The sequence below is a fragment of the Rhipicephalus microplus genome, chromosome X, assembly GCF_043290135.1.
Source record: "Rhipicephalus microplus isolate Deutch F79 chromosome X, USDA_Rmic, whole genome shotgun sequence".
In the NCBI taxonomy this organism is placed as follows: domain Eukaryota; kingdom Metazoa; phylum Arthropoda; class Arachnida; order Ixodida; family Ixodidae; genus Rhipicephalus; species Rhipicephalus microplus.
Window position 1 is genome coordinate 202,598,990 of NC_134710.1, and position 24,339 is coordinate 202,623,328.

At 44.9% G+C, this 24,339-nt stretch overlaps 1 protein-coding gene across 6 annotated transcripts in view; it reads right to left on the minus strand.

The window, feature by feature from the left end:
* Window positions 1–24,339, minus strand: part of NELF-B (negative elongation factor B) — a 158,038-nt gene that overhangs the window by 64,135 nt on the left and 69,564 nt on the right. For all 6 annotated transcript variants that reach the window (XR_012887154.1, XR_012887155.1, XM_075878485.1 and 3 more), the window contains exons 7-8: window positions 13,558–13,617; window positions 3,099–3,252 (exon numbers count right to left, since the gene is read on the minus strand). Coding sequence is in view for 4 of the 6 variants with exons in the window: in XM_075878485.1 (XP_075734600.1) it covers window positions 3,099–3,252; window positions 13,558–13,617 (214 nt within the window). In the remaining 2 variants the exon portion in view is untranslated. The remainder of the gene's footprint in view (window positions 1–3,098; window positions 3,253–13,557; window positions 13,618–24,339) is intronic.

The window sequence follows — 24,339 nt, forward strand, 5'->3', positions numbered from 1 at the left end:
GAAGCCACGCTAGCGAAGTAGTAAGCTGTAGCAGCACTAGAGCCAGTGCAAAGGCTTATCGGTCACTGAGGCAACCATCCTCCTCCCTTAATCGGCGAGCCCGCACAGTGTTCCGCGGTCATAATTCATTATCTTTTTCTTCGCTCCGCCTTTCGTTCATTCACTCAGTCTACCCTTCTTCTCCTCCGTAACGACCTCGTCGTTCGCTCCCCAGCAGCGCACCCAGCGCACCTCCTTTCAGAAGTGCACTCATTACAGTGCAGTCCACTTATAACGATACCACATATAACGATATATCGGTTATAACGATGGGTCGACTTAACAGTCTCATTTTATGCATTGGGGCTATGGGGAAAAAAACCATATATAACGATATGTTATCCACCGCATATCGGATACAACGATGAAAAGTTTGCCGTGGACGGCATGTTTCATTCAGAATAATCGTAACATTTAGATTGATAAGTTCCTCTGAAACGAACTATGCCGAGACAAATCGAAAAGTTAGCGTAGGCGAGTACGTATCTGCCGCCACTGCAGCACAGCGCCGGCAGCGCGTCCCGGCCGTTCAAAAAGCCGAGGAGAGCATCGCGAGTTGGCGCAACGCCCTACAGATGGCGCCAGCTGTGTCACGTTTTGCGCCTCACCGCGCGTCGACCGCGGAGAGGCTGAGAGAATTTAAAAAAAAAAATGCGAAAAGCAAAGTGCCGCGCTCCGCGGCTCCCCGCCTTCTACAACGGCAAGCTACTCGTAGATTGCCGAACGAACGCGGGAAAGAGAGAGAAAATAAAAAAAGCGAAAAGCAAAGCGGCGCGGCGGCATCGGGGCGGGGCCTCGTTGGCATTCCGGCTGTGTACCTCTGGCTGTCCTTTCTTCCTCCCACTGCTCCCACCCCGCCGTCGGTCAGTCTCTCTTCCTTAGCGAACCCGTGATGCGTTCTTCGGAGTAAGAAATAAAGTCTTGTTTTTGACATCCTACTATCTACAATATTTATTAATTGGTGAAAATAGCGAAATGAAGCCTGGAGCTACAAAAGGTACGTCCGGCGACGATTTTTTGGCGGCAGTCCAGATATAACGATCACCGGTTATAACGATCATATTTTTAGGTTTTCTCGATATCGTTATAAGTGGACTGCACTGTACCGCAATTGTCACAAACGATTTCCAGCAACCGTATCATAACCGGTTTTTTATCTTGGGGGACTGCACAATAAGCGGTATGCGCATACATGGGGTTCTATGGGAGGGTAGACGGGAGTATAAAAAGACCGCATTGTAAGCGGTTCTGCACTATAAGCGGTTACGTTAAAAGTGGTCTACACTATTATAAGAATATCCTGTGCATGAAAATTAAACTGAAACCGAATTGACAACAAGCTTCCCATCAGAAAAGTACCGTATTTACTCGATTCTACCACACCCTCGATTGTAACGCGCACCCGGTTTCGACGATGAAAAAAAAAGTAAGACATCGATTGCAACGTGCGCCCATTTTTCTCGTTGGCCCGCACGATCACACCACTCGAAAAAACAACTCCTTTCCGGAGCGTCTTCCAATTAAATATGAGGTACGGGGAAAGCTTGTGCCCATCTGACGTGTAACAGAGTATTGCCGTTACTGTAGTTTTACCGTGGACCGATGTCAGCACGCGAACTTGCTTCGCCCCCTTCTTCTCGACGGTTGTGGTGCTAGGAATGTTGAAGTAAAGAGGCGTCTGATCGGCATTCCCGATTCGCCCAAACAGGTAGCTGTTGTTGTGCCGCAAGTTTAGGACGAACCTCTGAAGACCGTGAAGCTTTTCATCGTACTCCTCCGGAAACTTTTCGCATATGCCCATTCGCCTTCGAAGGGAAAAGCCTGTCCTCTTTACAAAGTTAAGTTAGCCAGCACCTGCCCGCTTTAAACTGGCTCTGCATAAGCCCTTTTTCTAAGGCTAACTGCATAGCCCGCACTTGGAGCAGTTCTGTCGTCACGGGCCGCTGTGCCGCTCGCTGCTCAAGCACATACTCGGCGAGCAGCTCTTCAATTTGCGGAAACCGACCCTGCTGTGGTCCACTGAAGCCTTTGCGTGAAGCTTTGCTGCCGACAATCTTCTGCTTTTGTTTCCGCCAGTCCCGCATGCACGTTTCGGGAACTCCGAACGAACACGATGCGGCCCGATTTCCCCTCCATTTCTGCACACGCGATGACTTTTTTTTTAAAAGCGGCATCGTGGTGCGCTCGAGTTTTTGGAGTCGGCCCTTCCATGCCGTCGATGCTAATGCACTACAAGATGACTACCTCCTCAGCACATGTATGAAGTGCCGCACATGGGAAACACATAGGCAGAAATGGTTGTCGCGCCATGCCGACACACGTAGGGGGCGGATATTTTGAAAATGCCGATGGCAATAGAATGACCGTATTCATTTTTTTTGTACTCGATTCTAACGCATGCGATTTATGAACTCGCTTAACCGAAAAAAAGGTGCGCATTAGATTCGAGTAATTACGGGAAGTAGTGTCATCACCACTACATAATGGTGACAGAGCCCACTTTCTTCCGAGCTCACGTCAGATGCTTTCGCTCACAACTGAGCTGTGCATGTCCTGTTTGTTTTCTTGTGAGCCACAACTGGTAATGTGTCGCAGTTATTAGGAATGTTCACATCAAGGGAAAGTTATTTTGCACGGTGAAAATAGTTCCATTACGCACTCTAGCGAGCTCATGGCCTGGGACTGCAAGTGCTGCAAACCAAGGGAGGAGATTTTCAGCTGTATGTTGAGCAGGAAAAGTTTTCACAGACTAGAAACTTGATAATATCCAGATATCAAAGATGAGCTTTCCAACCAGCTGAAGCTATTCTGCGTTGATAGTGCTTCTCTAGGTAACAATCCTGGATATGCAGGCTATCGAGGGATTTCCAGAAACAATTTTAACGCCAGGAAAACTGGATCATAGAAGCTCTTGAACTGCCACGAAAATAAATTTTCCATTCTATGAACACATAACGTCTCACTTCCTCTACTTTATTAATCGGCAACGTAGGGGAATGCAAATCTGGCAGGGAAACTTTAAGCAAACACAAGGGTAATGGCACACAAAGAATACCAACCAGTGTGGAAAGTGTAGTAGAGTGCCAGCACACTGGCCACAGCATTTTCCTGAACGTAGGCCTGATATGCATCAGGAGGTGGTCCTGAGTGCTCAATCGTCGTTATTGCCGACTCTCGGTCATCCTGGGGCAGTCTAGAACTCAAGCTTCGTACCTAAAAAAAAAGAACAAGGTAAAGATTAAACTTGACCCAAGCATTTGTAGTGAACATACATTTAACTTCCCACCGTTGGTCCCAAAGCCAGGCGCCAATTCGACAGGCATGAGAACCTTCCAGGTAAATAAAAGCCAGTTAACTCCCCGCTCTTAAGCTGTTCAGATGCCTATTTCTTGCCTTCATTCACGACTATTTTAATTACGTGTGCCAGCACAGCTTAGTGCAAACGCAAAAGGCAAATGTCATTTAGGCTCCATCCCTCAGGTTGCAAATGTATAAGTACTTGCCCGTTTTTCAGGTATGTACCATAGTTACTTGAATCTAATGCATGCCTTTTTCCTGATGAAACAAAGACACAATTTTGCCTGTAAGTTCAGCAAGTACAAAACTTACCTAAACCACATACACAGCATTCGCACTGGCCTATCATCAAGAGGGGTCAGATATAGTGTCCTCACTACCACAAAATGACAGAGCAAACTTTGCTCAGAGTATGTGTAAGCTTGTTTTATCCTTGACTGCAAACTGGACACTGTATCTGCCCCAATGAAGTACATAGGGTGATGCAGAGCTTTCGTTATGAAAGCTTGTCAAAGAGAAGTTATTCTACATGTTAAAGATAGCTGCACTGCGTATTTACGTGCATGAGACCCGTGACTGACAACTGCAAACAATGGGAAATATTCAGCTGCATATTAATGAGGAAAAGTTTCCACACACAGAAAATAGGAAAAAATCTACCCCTCAGACACATTTCCAAAGTTTCTGAAATAACTATGTGTAAACCAAGCTTGTCAAGGTAATGATCTTGAAATTCCCATATAATTCAGGCATATCCATGTCATGTTAAAGCACAAAACTGCATTACACAATAGGAATGGCCACAAGAATAAATTTTCTATTCCGTAATAGCAACATGTATTTCATTCTTTCTCATGCTGTCAACATAGGGGACAGTTTAGAAATTTGGAAATAATGCACATTATAATCTCATTACAACAGACCTCCACAATGGAGAGGATTTTGGTTTGTTGTAAAAAGAGTATGTAAAATCCAAATACTGTGACAAGAGACTTTTATGAAAACACTGAATCGGTCTCTTATAACCAAAGAGAATCACAAGTCATGATTTTGTACTCAATGGGGCATAAAAAAAGTTGCTTTTTTGGAAATTATTCTTTAGTGTGTGTAGCCTTTTTTTCAAGACCATTCCAAAATATTTTTACTGGAAACTACGTAGAAGTGCTGTACAAAGTTTTTGCACCTGCCGAGGTGGTGAAAATCCTCAAGTCTCTCTCTCTCTCTTACACACACACACACAAAAAAAAACAGCGTTTTTCAAGAATTTATGGCTTTGCAACGGCAGAACTGTACACCACTATTCTGGGCTCGTCGTAAAAGTATTTCGTAACGAGCATACCGTGTTCAAAAAGCACATGTTTGAAATTAATTTGGAGGATTCTGATTGGCTGCTTCTGCCGTATTGCTCCAGTACGCCTCGCTAGTCATATGCTTGTGCTGCATACACCTTAACGATAGCGTCGTCTGCTTCTAGTGCGTCGCCAGGTTGCGGCTGAGTAAAATCGCATTGCTTAGTGACATTATTGCGCTAGTTATGTGTTCACGGTTTGTTAAGGCAGCTGCAAGCAAACGTTCAGTCTTCAAATTACGATCGCACGCCATACTCATTTGGAACATAGCACGCACACGTCTCGAACCGACTGTCATAGCATTGACTCGTTGGAGAGAAAGTTCTGCTTATGAGCGCTTCGGACCTTGCGATGAACACCATCGCGGGACAGATCTTTGTACTCGTGATCGAGCATGTTGTACTTTGATACATCGGGCACCGCGACCATGCACATCGCAGCTGCGCTTTCTGCTGGAATTCATCGCCAGGCTTAACTCTGCCTTGAACTTGGCGGGAAAGACCATCGCGCTAGCGGATATGCGAAAGCGAAAAAGCTGTATTGTAGAACGATACGTACAACGTCACCGACGGTTCGCTGATACACCTTTCACCTTTCTTTTTAATGTAATAGGCTTCGGTGAGATCCTGCATAGAAGAAATTGGCGTCATACCCTTTCAAAATGCGGCTGGTGTAATGGTGAATAACTTTTTAACTCTGTTAGAAGCCTACCTAAGCAGTACTTTTTATATTTTTCGACAAGCAGCTTTTTCTGCAGAAACGCAGCACTAGCATTGAATCCTGCATAGCGCCGCTGCTGTGCAATATATTTTTATCTAGTGTTGACCGGTTGCTCGATGAAGCTTTTAATCTCGATAGCACCTGGAACGTTGCTAAGTTTTTAGGTATATGGATGACTTTAATTCTCTTCAACAGACAAGGCTCCTTGATGCGCTGCGATGATAATTTAAATTTTTTTAGGATTCACAGAAAAGAACTCGTTTTTACACAAGAACTGCCGCAAGGAAACACCCTGAAATTTTGAGATCTCTGTTTAACTTTCCATAGCGGGCAAACATGCTGGCAATATTTTCCTCGTGCCAAGAAAGGGGTAATGCCGTATGACTCTTGCCAATCAAAAATAGTAAAGCGTGGTATTGCTATGTTCTGCCTGGGATCTGCTCTCGAAAAATCGTGCACGCAGATGATGCAGGCATCATTCGAAAACCAGATCCAGCGACTTCAAGCTGCGAATTTCCCTGACTCGTTATTGACAGCGGTCTCCGAAGCGCTTTCGCGGAAAGCAAAAAGTCAAGATACAAGAGCTGCCACGGGAGAACAAGGAACTGAAACCGTAACACCTGCAGTGATTCCTTGTGTTCATAAGGACTCCCACAACCTGAAAAAGGTAGCAGGCCTGTATGGGGTACCTGTCGCCTTTTCCGCGCCAGTAAAACTGCCTCAGCTTTGCCCGAAAACTGCTCGGGAAGGGGGGGAGGCGAGCCGCCAGGGTTGTGGCAAGAAACATTGCTCGATGTACGGGAAATGTGCCAAAGGCTTTCTTTATGAGATTCCCTTTTCTTGTGGCAACTCGTACATCAAGACTACCAGGCGCTGTAATAATGAATGGGTTAGGGAGCATGAATTTAATTTAATGAAGGATGGCTTGGCACATTTGCCTGTGCATTTTAAAAACTGCGGGTGTGTACCACATTTTAAGGAGTTTAAGATTCTATGTAGAAGTAGGTATAAACTGCGCGTGAGTTGATGGAAGCCTATTACATGAAATAGAAAGGTGAAAGGTATATGAGCGAACTGTCGGTGACGTTGTACGTATCGGAGAAGAGATTGTTTGATAGCTGGATAGCGTAAGGCTGTGTGAAGACTGCGCATGTCTGTATGTTGTTACTTAAGTCTGGGTTTGCGCCCGGTCTACTTTAGTTGGAAGTAGTGCCGCTTGTGCTTGTCGTTTAGTGTTCCTTTACTTCGTGTGTGTGAGTTATTTGCGGCCAAAGCATGTCGTTTGTTTGATAGCTGGATAGCGTAAGGCTGTGGAAGACTGCGCATGTCTGTATGTTGTTACTTAAGTCTGGGTTTGCGCCCGGTCTACTTTAGTTGGAAGTAGTGCCGCTTGTGCTTGTCGTTCAGTGTTCCTTTACTTCGTGTGTGTGAGTTATTTGCGGCCAAAGCATGTCATTCCGTAGTAAACGAAGCTCAATCAATTTAACAAAAAGCGAGGTCAGCATAACACTGCAAGTTAGTATGCAGTAACTGAATGTCTGTTGCAAGCATATCCAGTGTGCGACGAGGTTACACTGTAATCAAGGGCATTTTATTTTGAACCTATGAAAATTGGGTGTGCATCACACACTACACACATGCAACATAGAGCTCCCATGTCTTTTGCATGTTTGCGAAGAAACAGACCCTTTACTTTATGGTAATCCTGCCAGTCAGAACTGGAGAGAAATTACTGCACTATAAAAAAGAAAATTCTATAATACATTTTTTCGTTAGCACTACAGAGCCTCCTGGTGGTTCCATAAAGGTGATTATGTAGCGACTCAATAGTTTACTTGAAAAAGTGATCCTGTTGCATAGCCAGCCTATCCACAAAAGAACTGATGAAGAAAGCTTCATTTAAACATGCCATCTCACACATAGGTGTGAAAAATGTGTATGACACTATACAGCTCATTACAGATGGTGCCATTCATTGGCCACTCTACAGTGCTTCCTGGTATGCAACCATTGCACATTCATGCTTCTTAGAAATGAAGTTCCTTAGGCCCGGTCCTCACTGTTGCTGCGATCGAAGCTCCCTGCACTGGGTAAGTGCACCGAACAAGAATAGAGGTGCACGCTTCCAGCACAGTGGGAGCACACGCACTGTGCCGCGCGTGCTGCACACTAACTCGCTTAGTCATTCCCACCACCGAGTGCAGCAGACACACTCCCCACCCGCTCGCCACCCTACCGCCTTCATGAAAGACAGCAGCAAGATCAGGCGGGTGCATAGCCATTTGCATCCCAATTCAAAGGAGCTTCCCGCATCGGGAATATACGTACACAGAACTACTTTTTTCATAATAGGACAAGTAAACTAAGGAGTCGTCACCAGTACCCACCTATTTATAGTCATTGATTGAGAGAAAAAGTGCCGTGGAGAGGTTTAAACATGCCCTATAACTTATGGCACCTTCGGTTGGCCACTCTGGTCCTCTGGCTCGCAGTCGCCAGATGCCCAGGCAGCTCGCAATCAGAGCGCGAGAGGCAGCATACCAACCGGATACGTCAACGATCTCAGAGCAGTGTGCCTGTAGCGCCAACCTGCAGCCAGCGCAAGAAGCTGCTGGGTAAACATTTTTGCGCCGCGTCAACAAATGGCGCTGATCAGCTCACTGAACATCTCTGATATGTCTGGATGTAGTGAAAGCCTTCTGAGCTCAGCAAAAAATCTGGCGATCGTTCTCGTCGAAGCTGCTACCTTCAAGGCAAATCACAAGGCTGCCTGCGATAGCCACCTCCTTATTGACATAGTGTATGTGAAGCCTTGAAGATGTGAACTCGCCCCACACATGCTCGAAAACGTCACTAACAAAGCATGTGCATGAAGTTTCCGTGCTCAGTGATGGCCCTTTTTGAAAAGTGCACTCGCACTGCTCACCTCGTTCACCTGCCACTAGCTACATGATTGGCTGACTTGTGATCCGTCCTACAGGTCAAATCACGCCCCACTCTCACTTCGAAGACTGAGCAGTTGGGAGCGCTTTAAGTTAGAGGCTGACGCTCCAAAAGAACCAACCAAAAGTAGTCTGAGCACTCAAATTTTACCAACGGAATGATCAGCCACTTCTCAGAGTGCTCTAGAGCGCTTGTAAATGCCCAACTGAATACCTCAGTAGCTTTGCAGCCCCACTATTGGCTCAGATGACTTGAAGGAGCCCTGCAATGCATTCTGAACATGGTCAGAAAACACTGCCGATCTATGCCTGAAGCTGCAGCCCCACTACTGGCTCAGATGACTTGAAGGAGCCCTGCAATGCATTCTGAACATGGTCAGAAAACACTGCCGATCTATGCCTGAAGCTTTTATGAACATGTGAGCCTAACATTGCATACCTCCCAAGTGCAAGGATTCTGAATCCAGAAGATTTCTCCAGTTGTTGGTGGGGGGGGGGGGGGGGCGCACTGATTTATTTGTTCCTTGATTTTGCACCAGAGGGAAAGAAAAATTGGCAGATTCCATGTACCGTGGGAATCGATGGTATGCGAAGCACCAAGTAGGAATGTGTAACTTTGAAATGAGCACAACCTTACGAGGTGAACATAAATTATTCCGCACATGACTTCCATGCCATGACTATCATGTTTGGACGTGTCATTTACCTTCGATGTCTGCACACTCCACATAATACCAAATTTCGCATTAGTGGAGCACTAGGAAAACAGCTGCGAACATGCTACAAGCGTAGCATGTTAGTCATGTTTTACATGACACGCATATCATGATTATTATGTGAGGACGTGTCATTTTTCTTTGACGTCTATTCACGTCGCCTGATACCAAATTTAGTATATGTGGAGCTAGCGAAACGGCCGCAAGCATATCATAAGCGTGGCATGTAGTCACATTCTTACATAACACGCATCCCATAATTATCATGTTTGCACCATTCATGCATCTTTATCATCCATTCACGTCCCGTGATACGAAATTTGGTATATGTGAAGCTAGCGAAATGACCATGAGCGCACCATGAGCGTAACATGTAGTCATGACTAGTCATAACATGAAAATCATGACATGCATGCCATGATTTCCATGTTAGGGTCTGTCATTTATGTTCCCTATGCAGTCATGTCATACCATACCAGTTTTGCAAAATGTCATGAGCACCAAAGCACCGAAAGAGCAGCAAGACCATAAAATGCAACTTATGACATTCATGACATACATGTCATGATTTTCATGTTATGACAGGTCAGTTATGCTCATCATGCAGTCACGTTATGCCATACCAATTTTGGTATCGCTACCATTATCGAGATGGCCAGGAAATCTAAATGTCGTAGGCAGCTAGATACTAGATAGATTGATACGCTCAAAGTCACCACAGTTCGCTAAAAAATGTTTCGCATTAAAAAAACTGTGGAGGGGGTGGGGGGTCCATACAACATCGCAAGCATAAACATCAGTGTTGTGGCTTCATAATGGCTTGGAGTGGCCGAACACATGAAGGTAGGGTTTCCTAACTAAGGTGCTAGTCTCAAAGGGGGCACTCAATTACTGCTGAAAGTCCGCATCTTCCAAACAACCAGCAAAATCATATCTGTTGAAACCACTGGCGTATGTCTTCCTCGGACACATGTGAACGAAAGGGACAAAGCAGCTGGCTATTGCGAAAGCATGGGGCAACGTTACTACATTCTTCGGAGAGGAACGCCAGTACACTTCTAAGCTTTATATAATGTTTTCAGTGCCTTTAATCAACCTCTGCGTTAACTGCATGCCCTCAGAGCTCGTAGATCGCATGCCCTCAGAGCTCGTAGCAGTTTCGTGTGAGGCAGCTGCAGCAAACGGTAGTTTCATTTTCAATCCACTACGCAAGTGCCTTCAAAACTGCGTAGTTTTTTTTTTTTTTTTCTATGATTGAACTTGCCACAGTTTTGTCTGCAACATTTGTGGAAAGCGGCGTCACATTGACCAGACAACACCTCCTCTATTTTTTTTTCAGTGCCAGTGCAAACGCGTGCTTCTCAACATGAGCCGTCGGAACGCCTTAATTCAGGGAATGGTCGTCATGAGGCGCTAAATGAGGGGTTGTGCTGCTCGCGTTATACGTGCTTCCGAGCGCTTTCCCCGAGAGATGCGACAGGCGTGTTTTTCACATCAATATCATACGTCTGTCAGATTTATACCTTCAGGCTCCTTCTACGTGGCTCAAAGCAAAGCCACCACGGTGCAGCACACCGCTCTCAAAAGTTGGTGCATGCAGGTGCGCTGCAGTAACGCTTCCCCATCGGTTGCCCCCATAGCGCCACGAACGGCGACCCGTTATTTCAAAACAACGTATCTTTTACAGAGCCAGCATGACGGCGAATATTATGAACACGAGGAATACAAGACGCCGCCCCACGGATCTGTATGCAAGTGAACAAAAGATTATTTCATACGATTACTGTAGTGAGGCTCTCTCCCCCATGACAGCGAAGCACTCACGAAGGCTGGGGTTGGGTGAGAGCAGGAAAGGGCAAGAGGAGAGGGTGGTGAACGGCTCGATCGGGCACATCTGGCTGGCATTGACAAAAGAGAGGAGGCGCTGGACTGGCCGAGCATTAGACACGAGCACACTTTCGGAGTTCTGCCATTTACATCATCACCATACATGATCGTGTCAAGAGTGACCATGGTTTCATCCACAGCGGTTGTGGCAAACAACCACACGCATAGAAGACAGTGCGTGCGCTGGCCACGCGCATCGTACTTCCGACGCTGTTTTTGTGCTTCGTTCGATGGTTTCAATACCAAAGTTAGTATCACCCCCCCCCCCCCCCCCCCGATAAAGTGTTCAGAGCATACGAATTTCGGCCCAGTGGACACAATGAAGTGTGGCTGGGGAATTTTGCGAATTCGTATCTGCTGGTTTCGCATCACTGCGATGGGTTCACAAAATGCGATACGTTTGCAAAAAGTGTGGATAGATTGACCTGCATTTTTGTTAATCTAGACATGACATGCACAGAAATTTTGATTTCCGGGAGATTTTTATGACAACCATACAGACGTAAGAAATGATCCAAATTGGAGAGTATCCCGGATGATCAAGAAGACTTGGCAGGTATGATATTTAGCACTGCATGGAACAGAGAATTTATAAGTACAATTCAAAGACAGATATAAATCACTCGCTATCTCTCTGCAAACTACATCACTGACAGGCCTACATTATTGGAGGGAAGGACATAGCTATCTGACGATATGAGCATTCTCATGCTGTGTAGTTCCTGCCGTCGCCATGGGGTGGCACCACATGCCGGCACTTCCCTACATAGTCTGCTAGAATTAGCAGCAAAAATAGCACACAATTATTCATACCGCCAAAAAATGTTCAATATAGCTTCTTGCCCCCTCTGCCACCCCCTTCTTCTTTCATAGCTTCCAGCACCCTTGTCAGAAAGAAAGGAAAGAAAAAGCACTTTGAAGTGTACAACCTTTCACTCTTCTCGTACTTGGTGGATTCTAATTTTTGCGGCAGTGATTTGTGAGCTAAAAAACTGACAGCAAAGTCATTTGATGATTGTTCAGTTAAGTGTTGCAGGAACTATTTAATTTACCATCTAAGCCAGTATCAAACCACTAGCCAACACAACAGTATAACACAATAGGCATTAGTACACTCTTGTAAGGGCCATACTTTTTTTTTTTGAGATTTATATGGGGGGCAGCCCTTCCACAGAAGTGTAAATTTTCTGTTCGCTTGTCGATCCACATATGAAAAAACTTATTTAGTCGTGCCATATACCGTATACCTAATAACGGGGTATCTGGCTATATATAGTCTAGCTCTAGACATCTTGGCTAGATGACTTCATCGGTGTTGCAGTTTGGGCTTAGCTCGCTGCTACTTAGGTCATCCACACGTTCATGTATACAATTGCCCTCAGTGCCATCCATGGCACTGATAATCTTGCTGAGCTTTTTAGAACTCTTTATAATAATGTTCGTGGACACTGCACGCCACGTGTTTAAAATCTAAGAGCAGACCAGCTGAAGTGACACCATCCCTAATCGTCCAGTCGGTGTTTTCCAATGGTGGTCCGCTGCCATGGATACAGAGTGGTGGCATCTAAATTCTGCCTTAAATAGTCTATTAATAGACACCAGAAGCTCACAGATAGCACTATGTAACGAAGCCGCAGGACAGCTAATGCCATCTTATGGCTCTTGTGAAATGTGCCATTCGCGATACACAACGATGCTGCCGTTTACTGGATAGCTTTTTTTTTTTTTTTTTTTTGAAATTTGGACTGCCAAGTTGGGGGGAGCCGCCCATAGTCGAATGTATATGGTAAGTTGCCATGCAGCGTAAACCTAAAACTTTAAAAAAGTTGAGGTTTTCAATCAGCTCAAATTGTTTAGTAATGTGTAACGACAGGACAAATAAACTAATAGTTTAACACCTGCCAGTCTGTGTTTGTTTCTATTAACAGAATGCTATTGATTTAATTCAACTAGAGTTTCCCGGGTCTGAAGCAGACCGAAACAACTTGCATCACCCAGTGAAAGGAAAGAAAAGCCTACTCTTGCTGTTCTGTTTGTTTGTTTCGTTTTTGCACAGGGTGGCTGAGCACAGTGCCACCGAGGCCAGCCGATGTAGTTTCCAACAAGGTGTTTATGCACACTGTAGATTGCCTGCCCCTACATAGTATAATGTACTATGTAGGGGCAGCCCCTACATAGTATAATGCATCTCCAGAAAATTTTCAATATTGGCAGCATTAGTAGCCCTCAAAGCACTTGGGTTAATCAAATTTTAGTAGCATAGATAATGAAACTGTGTCAAACTAACCTGGAACGTAAACAGGCGCTTTACAGAAAGTCTTTTTCCTATTCTGACTGTGCTGCTGCTGCCTTGTGCTTATCTCAAGATTTGGCCATGTTTTAGAGGTAAAAAAAGTTTTATCTCCCACATTTGGGCATCACTTACTGTTTACTGCAAGGGAAGTATTGTTTTTTGTAAGACAGCTAGTTGTCAAGCTTCATTTTGTATCACGATCAGTCGTACTCTGAAGTACTATAGTATCGCTCGCAATATCTCCTCCAGCTAGGTGCACTGCACAGTAGATATCAGACTTGGTCAAAAAGCCAAAGTTCAAAGAATACTTTTACCTGATCATCAACCATCAGAGACATCAAGGCAGGCAGAAACTTGGTGATAAGCTGCACATCCTGCACAAAAACAACAGGATTGGACGTTGATTGGGTCATTGTGCCACCCAAATAGAATATAAAATGCTTAGCAGTGCAGTCATGACATGCTGAAAACAAAAAAAAAAATGAAAAAAAACTAACCTCAATAACATAAAACAGGATATAATTAAATCAAATAAATTCCCATTGAATTCCCAGTGTGGCAATCAAATTGACATTTCTAATTCCCAAAGTTTCTCCCATTTTCCTAAAGTGCCTCTGCAGAGATCGAGTGTCACATACCTTTGGCCTAAAGAAAGGCCGTCACCGGGGCATGTCACCCGATGCAGTCACTTTTAGGAAAGCATGTTAAGAAAAACATTTTAATCAAGCTCGAGCAGTACACAGTAGTGTTTATTTCATTAAAAGAAAAGAAGAAGGAAGAGGTGGTCAAATGCACACCAATGGAAGGAAGGAAAATAACTTTATTTTGGTCCTGCGGCACCCAACTGAGTCACGCACCCAGCTCAGTCCCACGTAGCGACCGGCAAGCCAAGCCTGCAGGCCACCTCGCGGGCCCGCTGGATAGCCGTGAGCTGATTAGTGAGAGCGGGACTGCCTAGAAGCATCTCCCACTCCTCCAGTGTGAAGCTTCTGCCCATGTCTTCGCACGTGCGGAGTATACGCTCTAATGTGAGTGTCTCACCACATGATAAGCACACCGAATAAAATATTTTATAACCACTTGAGAGAACTCACTGCAAATTCAGTGAAACATTTTTAGTTATGGAAGTTTGGTGCAAGAGTGAAGGAATGAATGCATAGCAAGAGATTGAAATTGCCCCGCCGTGGTGGTCTAGTGGCTAAGGTACTCGGCTGCTGACCCGCAGGTCACGGGTTCGAATCCCGGCTGCGGCGGCTGCATTTTCGATGGAGGCGGAAATGTTGTAGGCCCATGTACTCAGATTTGGGTGCACGTTAAAGAACCCCAGGTGGTCGAAATTTCCGGAGCCCTCCACTACGGCGTCTCTCATAATCATATGGTGGTTTTGGGACGTTAAACCCCACAAATCAATCAAGAGATTGAAATTCTGTATAAAGTAACAATAGCGGCTTTAAGAGCAATATGAACTTGTAGTAAACACAAACTCAACAACTAAATTAAAGGGAGATGTGACAATGGGAATGGTGAATTTGTACTCGTTCAATTATTTTTTCTCTACAGTCCCGAGACCCTCTTTCACATCATGGTAACATATTAGACCAAAATGAGAAGTATAAGTTGAAATAAAGGCATACAGTTGACTCCCTTTAAGACGAACTTGAGACCGCAATCATTCGTTCGTCTTATCAGAAATGCTAACATGCCAAGTATGCCAAAATATGCTGCTTGAAAACACTAAATGAAGTATGGTTATTATGGGGAGGAAAGGAGTAGGAAAAAGCACTTATTTGGCTCAACTTGATAAAAACTATGCTTTCGAGTAGAGTATTTACACTAATCTAACGAGTCGAGTACTCGATTGATTGATTTGTGGGGTTTAACGTCCCAAAACCACTATATGATTATGAGAGACGCCGTAGTGGAGGGTTCCAGAAATTTCGACCACCTGGGGTTCTTTAACGTGCACCCAAATCTGAGTACATGGGCCTACAACATTTCCGCCTGCATCGAAAATGCAGCCGCCACAGCCAGGATTTGATCCCGCGACCTGTGGGTCAGCAGCCGAGTACCTTAGTCACTAGACCACCGAACGAGTGCTCGATTTCCTGAGTTCATAATACGTTCATAATTAAATTACCAAATTTTAAAAATAAAACTACAGCACAACCCTATTTTCACGACTAGAAAAGGTTAAGGAGGGAGAGACAAGCAGCATTTTCCTTCAAAGAATGAAAAAGCTATTATTCTTCCGAGAGGTTGTTTTACTGGCTTTGCTATCACATTTAAGTACGCCTCCATTGCATACTGCTACCTTGACAAAGAAAATATACGCCAAGTTGCTCATGAGTCTGCAAGCTTCTCTTTGAGGCTAGAATATTTTCTTATTTTCAGCCCGTAGTAACTTCTCCAGAACGACATGCAGCTGAAGATCTTCATTTATACTACTCACTATCAGAAGCCTTGGGCACACTAAAAAAGGCACGATGGAGCTATATTTAGTGTGCAAAATTACCTTCCTTTGACGTGCACTTTCGCAATGAAAATAGCGCATCACAATTTGCTGCATTTCACTGGGAACTGATTTGGCCATTCCAGCGACACAGCCGGCGCCATGTAGCCGTGCTCCGAAGCTGTCACACTGTTATAAAACTGGGACGCAGTTAGGTCTCACAGTAGTCATAAACCAATGAACACGTCCTCACGTTCTGCGACGCTAACATAAATGCTCATGACATCACCGTCTCGTCTGCCATTTCGACCTTCCACTGCGCCACCTATAGTCGCTGGAATGATTGAATACGGCGCGCACAGGCCCCATGCAAACTAGCCAAAACAATGCAAACTAGCCAAAACGTGCTCAAGCGCTGTTGTGTGATGGCGATGAGAATGCATCTGACTCTTCTAATGGGAGTAGTAGTGCCACATATCTAGTTTCGGTTGCACGTGGTTATAATGCACAGTGCCGCTTATCTAGCTTCGGTTGTACATTATTATAATGCGCAGACAATCTTTATTCCCGTTTTCACTTTCATTTGGCTGTTTTTTGCCCCCCCTCCCCTTCCCTTGAATTTTTCCCTTCTAGCCAAGCTCTTGTGTTGTTCTGTTCTCCACTGTACTCCACTTGGGGAAATGAACGCGAGAAGAATACAAAAGGACGAATGCTTTTAGTTGCTTTCTTTTCTCATAAAGCCGGCTCTTTCTCCACCAACAAGCTAGGGGTGAGGGAGATACCAGCTTTATGGGCTTCCACTTATCTCGTTTTCTCCCTCCACATCGCACTTTGCTTTTATTTAGCTTCGACTCTTTACACCTCGAAGTTTTTTTTTAGGGGCGAAGCTCCTTAGGGCGTGGGCTGTGCGTCCCCTGTAGCCTGTATGTAGCCACCTCTAGTTTAGTTCTTGCAGTGTTCACTAGATGGCGGTACCGTCCCCTGTATGTCGCCACCTCTAGTTTAGTTCTTGCAGTGTTCACTAGATGGCGGTACCGTCTCCTGTATGTAGCCACCTCTCGTTTAGTTCTTGTAGTGTTTACTAGATGGTGGTACTTGTATCTGATGATGAAAAGATGCAAGATGTTATAAACTAGAAAGCGGTACTTGTAGTTGATGAAAGACGCGAGATCTTATACAGGAACCGCTCTCCCTTCATTTCACAGACCATAAAGCCGTCATAATGAAGGGACATCGCAAGCCATCCATCGTCTAAGAACAAATAAAAGTTGATTTGTGTATATATACACACACAGCGTTTCTCACGTCTTTACATGATGATCAACTGGGCGAATCACACGGAAGATTCACAGTTTACCGATGAATCCCTCCGGAGCTTCGCCCATTCATCATCATTCACCCCATGAATATGCCGTAATTTTTTATTTTGCTTTCTCTTTTCTGCCTGAATGCCCTCATCAAGACTATAATCTTTGCACAGAATTCCCGTAATTCCTGGTCAGTGCAAGAGTTCGTCTTAACAAAAGAGGCCTGCTACACGGTTCGTCTTAGAGATTTTCACTAAATTGAGTCTACGAAAAACCAAACATACACACCAGTGTTGTTCGTTTTAACAGAGTTCAACTTAAAACGGGAGTGTACTGTATTACTAGTGTGCTGTCATCAAAAACTATGCGAAAATTAGGCTCTAGAAAATGCAAATTTGCAGCTTTCCTTAGGCACATCGCCATCATATTGGCATCATTTTAAAGAGAACAAATCGGCACTCAAGATGGCCACAAAGGTTTATTTCTCTAATGAGAAATAAAGCCAGCTTTCATCAGAGTTCGGTTTTCTTAGCTTTGAGCTGCATTTTCTATAAAGTTCATTTCCTCAGCTTTTTTTTTTTTATAAGTTGCTGTCTTTATCCCTATGCCATTTTATAACAAATAGAAATATATAGCCATTCCATTTACTGCCCTTAGATCCTGAGACATTGGTGAGTGCCGTAAATCTGTATATTCATCTACATGCTGAAAAGAGGAGTTAATAACTGGCTTTTTGTAAAAGTTGTGAGACAATATGTACAAGATATAAAAAAAAAATTGTGTGCTTATTTGAATATTACAAAAATAAAGCGATAGCTTCAAAACACAGAATGGGCTCAAGTGAATACAGTCAACTGCCGATTTTTCGGACATGCCCGATAATTCGGACATCTTAGCGGCACTGCCAGGAGCCCCATAGAATCAATGTATAAGGAAATCTGAAATTTCGGATGCTCCAAACCCCAGGAGTCCAATTTTCCGGACTTTTTGACGCGACGGAAGGTCGAAAACCACCACTGACCTCCAGTGGAAACCACCACAACTGCGTCACACGCGATTACGATCGCATAAATGAGCGCACCAGTCTACTGTGGCGGCATCTGTTGCTTGAACTCCTTGATCGTTAGTGGAGAAACACACACAGCCACAGAGATTCCTAACACTGGCCATGTTTATTGTGCAAGGGTGCTTCGCTGACAATCGAAATATCCACCCGGAAATTTTGTTGGCGCCAATAAAGTTCTTTTCGCTTTAGCGCTTGTGCTTGTGCGTGCCACTCTGGGTTCCCGTTTCACCACTTCGAACTAGAACTAACCGTCACACACCTATTTGGTCTGGCCACCCTGGCTATCTTGAATGTTTACCAGCGCCACCTCTGGAGTATCCGAGGCACCGTTGCCTGCCGTCGTGCCGTTTTGTTTACGTAGCCCACATGGTGTTTGGCTAGCCTAGTGCGTGGTTGTGCGATTGTGTGAAGTGTGCTCTGCAACGCTAAGCCTAGGTGCTTCGACACACATCAGCAAACTCCTTTGTTCACATCGTGAGGATTTCGCTTGCCTGCGATGGCCCCCACTCCGCCTTCGTCGTCCTCGCCGATGGCATCGAAGCGCAGAAAACAGTACCGTCGGTTAACGATGGAGAAGAAAGCCGCTATTATTAAGTTAGTGAAGAGTGGCCAATCACAGGCTGACGTGAGCAAGGAGTTAAGCATTTCCAAGCAAACAGTTTCCGATTTCTTGAGGAACAAGGACAAGATCTTGGAAGCGGCCGAAAAACCGTCTGGTGCCCAAAAGATGAATGCAAGCCAAGGTGTTAATTCAAAGCTTGAAGACGGTCTCGTCGTGTGGCTTAATTCAGTGATTGCCAAGCGGTTGCCAGTCTCGGGCTGCATCTTGAAACAAAAAGCGGAAACTCTCGCACTTCGAATGGACATCACGAATTTTAAGTTCAGTGATGGATGGCTGAGAAACTTTAAGCATCGGAATGACCTCAAGTTCAAGAAGATGTGTGGCGAAAGCGGCGCCGTCGACAGTGCAGTTATTGCGCAGTACCGCAGTGAAAAACTCCAGTCTTTGTTGCAGCAGTTCTCTGCTGACAACATTTTCAACTGCGACGAAACTGGCTTGTTTTATAAGCTGCTGCCGGAAAGAACACTTGCTTTTGCTGGTGACGCATGCCATGGTGGCAAGCATAACAAAGAACGGCTGACCGTTCTTGTCAGCAGCAACATGTCTGGCTGCGAGAAACTTCCTTTGTGAGTAATTGGGAAGTCCAAGAGCCCGAGGTGTTTTAAAGGGGCAACGCTGCCAGTGTTATACGAAGCCAACAAAAAGGCATGGGTAACACAGCAGTTGTTCGAAAGTTACGTCCGCAGGTTGGACAGGAAGTTTGAACAACACAACAGACGTGTCCTGCTCTTCGTTGACAACTGCGCTGCTCATGGTCACATCAATAACTTGAAGGCTATCCAGCTGGAATTCATGCCGCCCAACACGAGTGCGATCCTCCAACTGATGGACCAAGGTGTTCTCCGTAATCTCAAACTTTTGTACCGTTCACGTATACTCAACCGCATGGAGCTATGCTCGGAAAACGGGAAAGGCTACAGCGTTGACCTTAGGTCTGCTGTAGGAACGCTTGCGGACGCATGGAAGGCAGTAACGCAAGACCTGCTTCGCAACTGCTTTCGCCACGCGGGCTTCGTACTCGACACAGAGGCAGCAGACTTGCCTGAAGAAAGCGACAGCGTGACTGACTTGTGCCCTCTCATGGACGATATTATCAACGACCTCTGCTCTGCTGGTGCTTCCATGCCCACAGAAATAACTTTTGAGCGGTTTGTCGACGCTGACAACAAGCTCGACTTCTGCAGAGCTAACCAAGGACGAAATAGTCAGTCAGGTTATGGCGGATTCAGACAACTCCGATGTCGAAAAAGAGGAACCAATGCCTGCGCCACCTACGACTGCCGAATTGATGCGAGCATTGATGACGCTGTCATCGGTGTAGAGTGATGACATGACCCTTGCTGAGATATAGGCGAATGTGATCACATACTTTGACCTTGACCCTCTTGATTCGAGAAATATTAATGAAATGGTGCGTTTTTTGCTTGCATTGAGAAACATTAGCGAAATGGTGCATTTTTTTGCTTGCATTGAAAATTATCAGTAAAATAATGCTTTTTTTTTGCTTGCATTCATTTTTTCGAACTGCTCGAATTTTCGGACGGTTTTTCGCTCCCTAGAGGGTCCGAAAAATTGGCAGTTGACTGTATGGGCCCAATCTATGTTTTGCATGGGTCAATGCAAAAACTATGCCTATTTTTTGCAAAAATTATGCCTATTTAATTAATTTTGGGATGAAAAAGAGGGTTTATAAAGTGCCACAACTAAAACAGCAGCAGATAGCTATAAACCGATTTCCGTTATGACGAGAGCACAACAAACAATTCATATCAGCAATGCAAACTTCATAACTTAATCTTCATAAATGAAGAAGTTCTTTATTGCCATGTCCCCCCTTTACACAATAGTGTCGAGTGCGCACAGGCAGACACAAATGCGAGCTACCGGCAACAGCGGACGCTCACTGTCAGAACACTGGCATAAGAAAACTCCACCGCTGCAGCAATCATAGTGAACTTCTTGCTGCCTATCACTTCAAGGCAAGTCAAGCTGTGCGAATACAAGCAGGTACAAAGATATGTGCCTTCTGTGAGATTCACTCGTAGAGGCTAAAAAGTAGACCTCACATGCTCTCTCCTAACATACTCTCAGCTCGCACACCATGCCTCAGTGTTGCGTTTTGCTGCTGTGATGAGTTTACTTTGGCTTGGATGAGAAAGACTTGCATATCGTATTGGCCCTCTTTTAAAGGGGCCCTGAAACACTTTTTCAAGTAACCATGGAATGAATTCACTAGAAGAGCTTATTGCCTCACAAACTCAACACCACAAAATTTTTAAGAATCCGTCCAGTGCGAGTGGAGTCACAAAGATTTCTCCCATGCTGCAATCGCACTTTCTCTTCTCTCATCCCAACGAAAGCGCTGGAAGCTAAGCAGGGAGAGATGGCAGGGGCAAAGAAAATACGTCACCCACGCCTCGTGACCTTGAACACTTTTCTTCTTCGTATGTGGCTTTTTCAGTGTAATCGCACGCAAACGCGTAGACAAGTCGCAGCCTCCCGCGGCGATCTCTGTAACGACCGAGTGCGCCATGTTCGAATCAGCCAATGGCTGATAGATGGGCTTTCTGCGAGCAATTTTCGAGCGTCTTCCTTCATTTGTCGAGAGAGGAAAAAACAATTTTCAGCTGACTTAGATAATTCATTCTGAATTCCAGGCCCCGTGCTGCACTATATTATTTGGCTCTCGTGTTGTCGGGAGCCTCTACTACTGATTGGCAGCGTTTTCTGACCATGCTCAAAAAGTGTTGCAGGGCCCCTTTAACATGAACCTTTATCTCAAAAGAAACAAGTGCGGCCATAGAAAATAGTGCACCTCAATTTGCCTTTGCCCAGCTGATCATTCGTGACTGCAGCTGAGGATGGGAACAAAAAAGTTGATGCCGTGGGAGCCCGAAATGATGCACATCAATACAGCATTGACACACTACATCGCCTCAGCATTTATGGCATCCCCATCGTGAAGCAAAATATCAATGTACATGATTGAATTAGACGTCAGTAGATGTGGTTGAAGCAGATGAAAGCTGTGTAGAACCTGATCCCACTGGTCTGGCTTTGGTCACAACAGTGGTTGGCAGTTTGCTGATCGACGAAGTAAAAAATGAAGCTATCAGGGTTGTCCTATCTTCATTTGCAGCAAGTCAATTGTAACATTTAGTGCGACTTGTCACTGCTCTTCACATAACGCTCAGCAAAAGTTGTTTTTGCATAGCGCACAGTGCACTGCGTTTACGTAACCAAGGCAACAAACTTGCAATGCTTCGAATTCTGTTCTTACTAGATAAAAGTGCACTTAAAAACCCCTGACACCCAATTAGGAAACTCGAGATGCTTGTGTTATTTGATAGCCCTGCATGTGGGGCCACCTCTGACCGATTGTTACTGGCGAGCGTAGCCTGGAAAGTATTTTAGTTTGGTTTTAAAGTAAGGGTGCATGCTCTTACGAGTATTCAGGTGCAATCGACAATTTTTGTGGTTAGGCGTAGACGGGGACTCCCCTTGTGACGTTGTAGGGTCAACATTCACGAGGCGCGCAGAATACCCCGACTGGCACCCAGCGAGGACTATAGTTCGTCAACCCTCTCGCTCTGTTGTCGGGCTGCTCTCAAGGTAGTTTTGGCTTCTTACGCCAGAAATGCTTTTCTTTTTTCTGAGGGGGACACGCTCGAAGCACCCACATTATTTCATTCTTTCCCGCACGTGGGTTCCCCTATTGAAAACAGTCTCAGACGCTGCTCCACTGTGGGGCGCTAGTTACGGTATTTAGGACGTTTCAAATTTATGCAAAATCGTCCCGAAGTAACGCTGCTAACATTAATTATACAATGCATTAAAGCATTTACCATACAATTTCAGCATTACAAGGTGCAAAGCTTCAAATTACTGTAAAAAAGTCGCAGGAAAGAAAAGTTTCGCTGTCAGGGACGTTCACCGTATTTACTCACGTAATCCTCGCACTCGCATAATTCTCGCACCCCCCACATCGCCCAACAAAAATAAGATTTTTTTTCCTCGAGTATTACGCACCCCCGAAAATTGTCACAGTAATGTCGTCTGCTTGTTCCAGCCAATGATTATGATAGCGCGCACCATCTGGCACCATCTCTTAAGCATCAAGCGTACTATTATTGCACGAAGATTCAATCCAATCCAAGCCAAGCTAGAGCAGCAAGTGCACGTTGCGGCATGTTTTGTATGTTGTGTCTGTAATCTTGTCACGTTATGGGGCGATACTGAAGCTACACGGCTGCTTTCAAGTTGGAAGTGATTGATCACGCACTAAACAATGGCAACAGGGCCGCCGGTAGACCCTTCGTAGAAGACGAGTTTTGTGTTCGCTACTGGTGATGGCAGCTGAAAGCCACCAAAACGCATTGAGCCTGCCATGTGCATAAGACTGGGATTGATGGTAAACTTTATTTCTTGAGAAGGAAACTGCGGACGATTCTGTTAAATAGTCATCAGCCCAATACTGACATCCTACGCTTATCTTTTGAGGGCTCCTGTTGAGTGACAGACGCTACCGCTTTGCCCGCAACGGCCACAAGCTTTGCGTATGGTATAGTAATTTTCGACTATTTGCTAGCACTTTTTGTGTCTCAAGTAAATCTTGCCTTGTGTTGAATCTCTGCTTTTATTGTTGAGGTAAATTTTAATTAGCACTTCTCAAAGCTTGCTGTTAGTTGCTGGTGTGAGAATCCCGATTTGCGGCCACTTCGTTTTCTTTTTCGCTCTGTACGTTTTCGTGGAAAGTTTTCCTAGCGTAATTCTAGCACCCCCCAATTTTGCATCGGTTTTCCACCGAAAAAAGTGCGAGGATTACGCGAGTAATTGAGGTAAATGCCATCATACTAGTCACACAAAACAAAGCTGCAGTGATTAAGACTTCATCAATACAGAATGACACCACAACAAACGGACACAATTCGTAGCTCTGTACTACTGTAATGTGGCTGCAGCACTGCCTGCGTGAATCCCTTGTCGTAGAAATGGATGCATCGGACACTTTCATCAAGGCACTGAGCAGGAAGCACTTCATTTGGACAACAGAAAAGTCACAGACAGTTTAGACCACAATTTTTTTTTTTTTTTGCCACTTCGCTGAACCTATCTACAATCTGGTAAATACAAGTGAACAACGAGAAACAGCCATCAAAGAGCTAATATGAGAGTCATATGAAGCATGTTTGCTGAATTACATGTCGTTATCTGTGACAGTACCATGAAGTGTTTGCCTTCGACTTGCTTCGTAACTCAAAGCTTTGCAATGCTTTCTCGCATTTTGCTGGCACAGCTTTTTAAGCGCAAAATGTGGATGACCGCTAGTGACTGCAAAGACACGCTTCATACGAGACAGAAAAGCACATCCTCTATGTCACTCGGTTTAGAATTACTGGGTTGGAACGAGTCATGGGTTTGAGAGAAGGCAAAAGTGTCTTTTGTAACAGGCTCGGAGCCGCCAAAAAAACGTTTGCGAGCAAGTTTGGAGCAGTCAGAGAGAACGTTCAGATCAGATGTCGCCATGTTTTACAGCACTTGGGAAACAACATTTGGCCAATGCTGTATTTCTCAAACACCGAGCTAAACTGATGCAATAGCCTTATTATTACGATAGAAATTATGTGGATACTCTCAAAGAGTTTTTGCTGT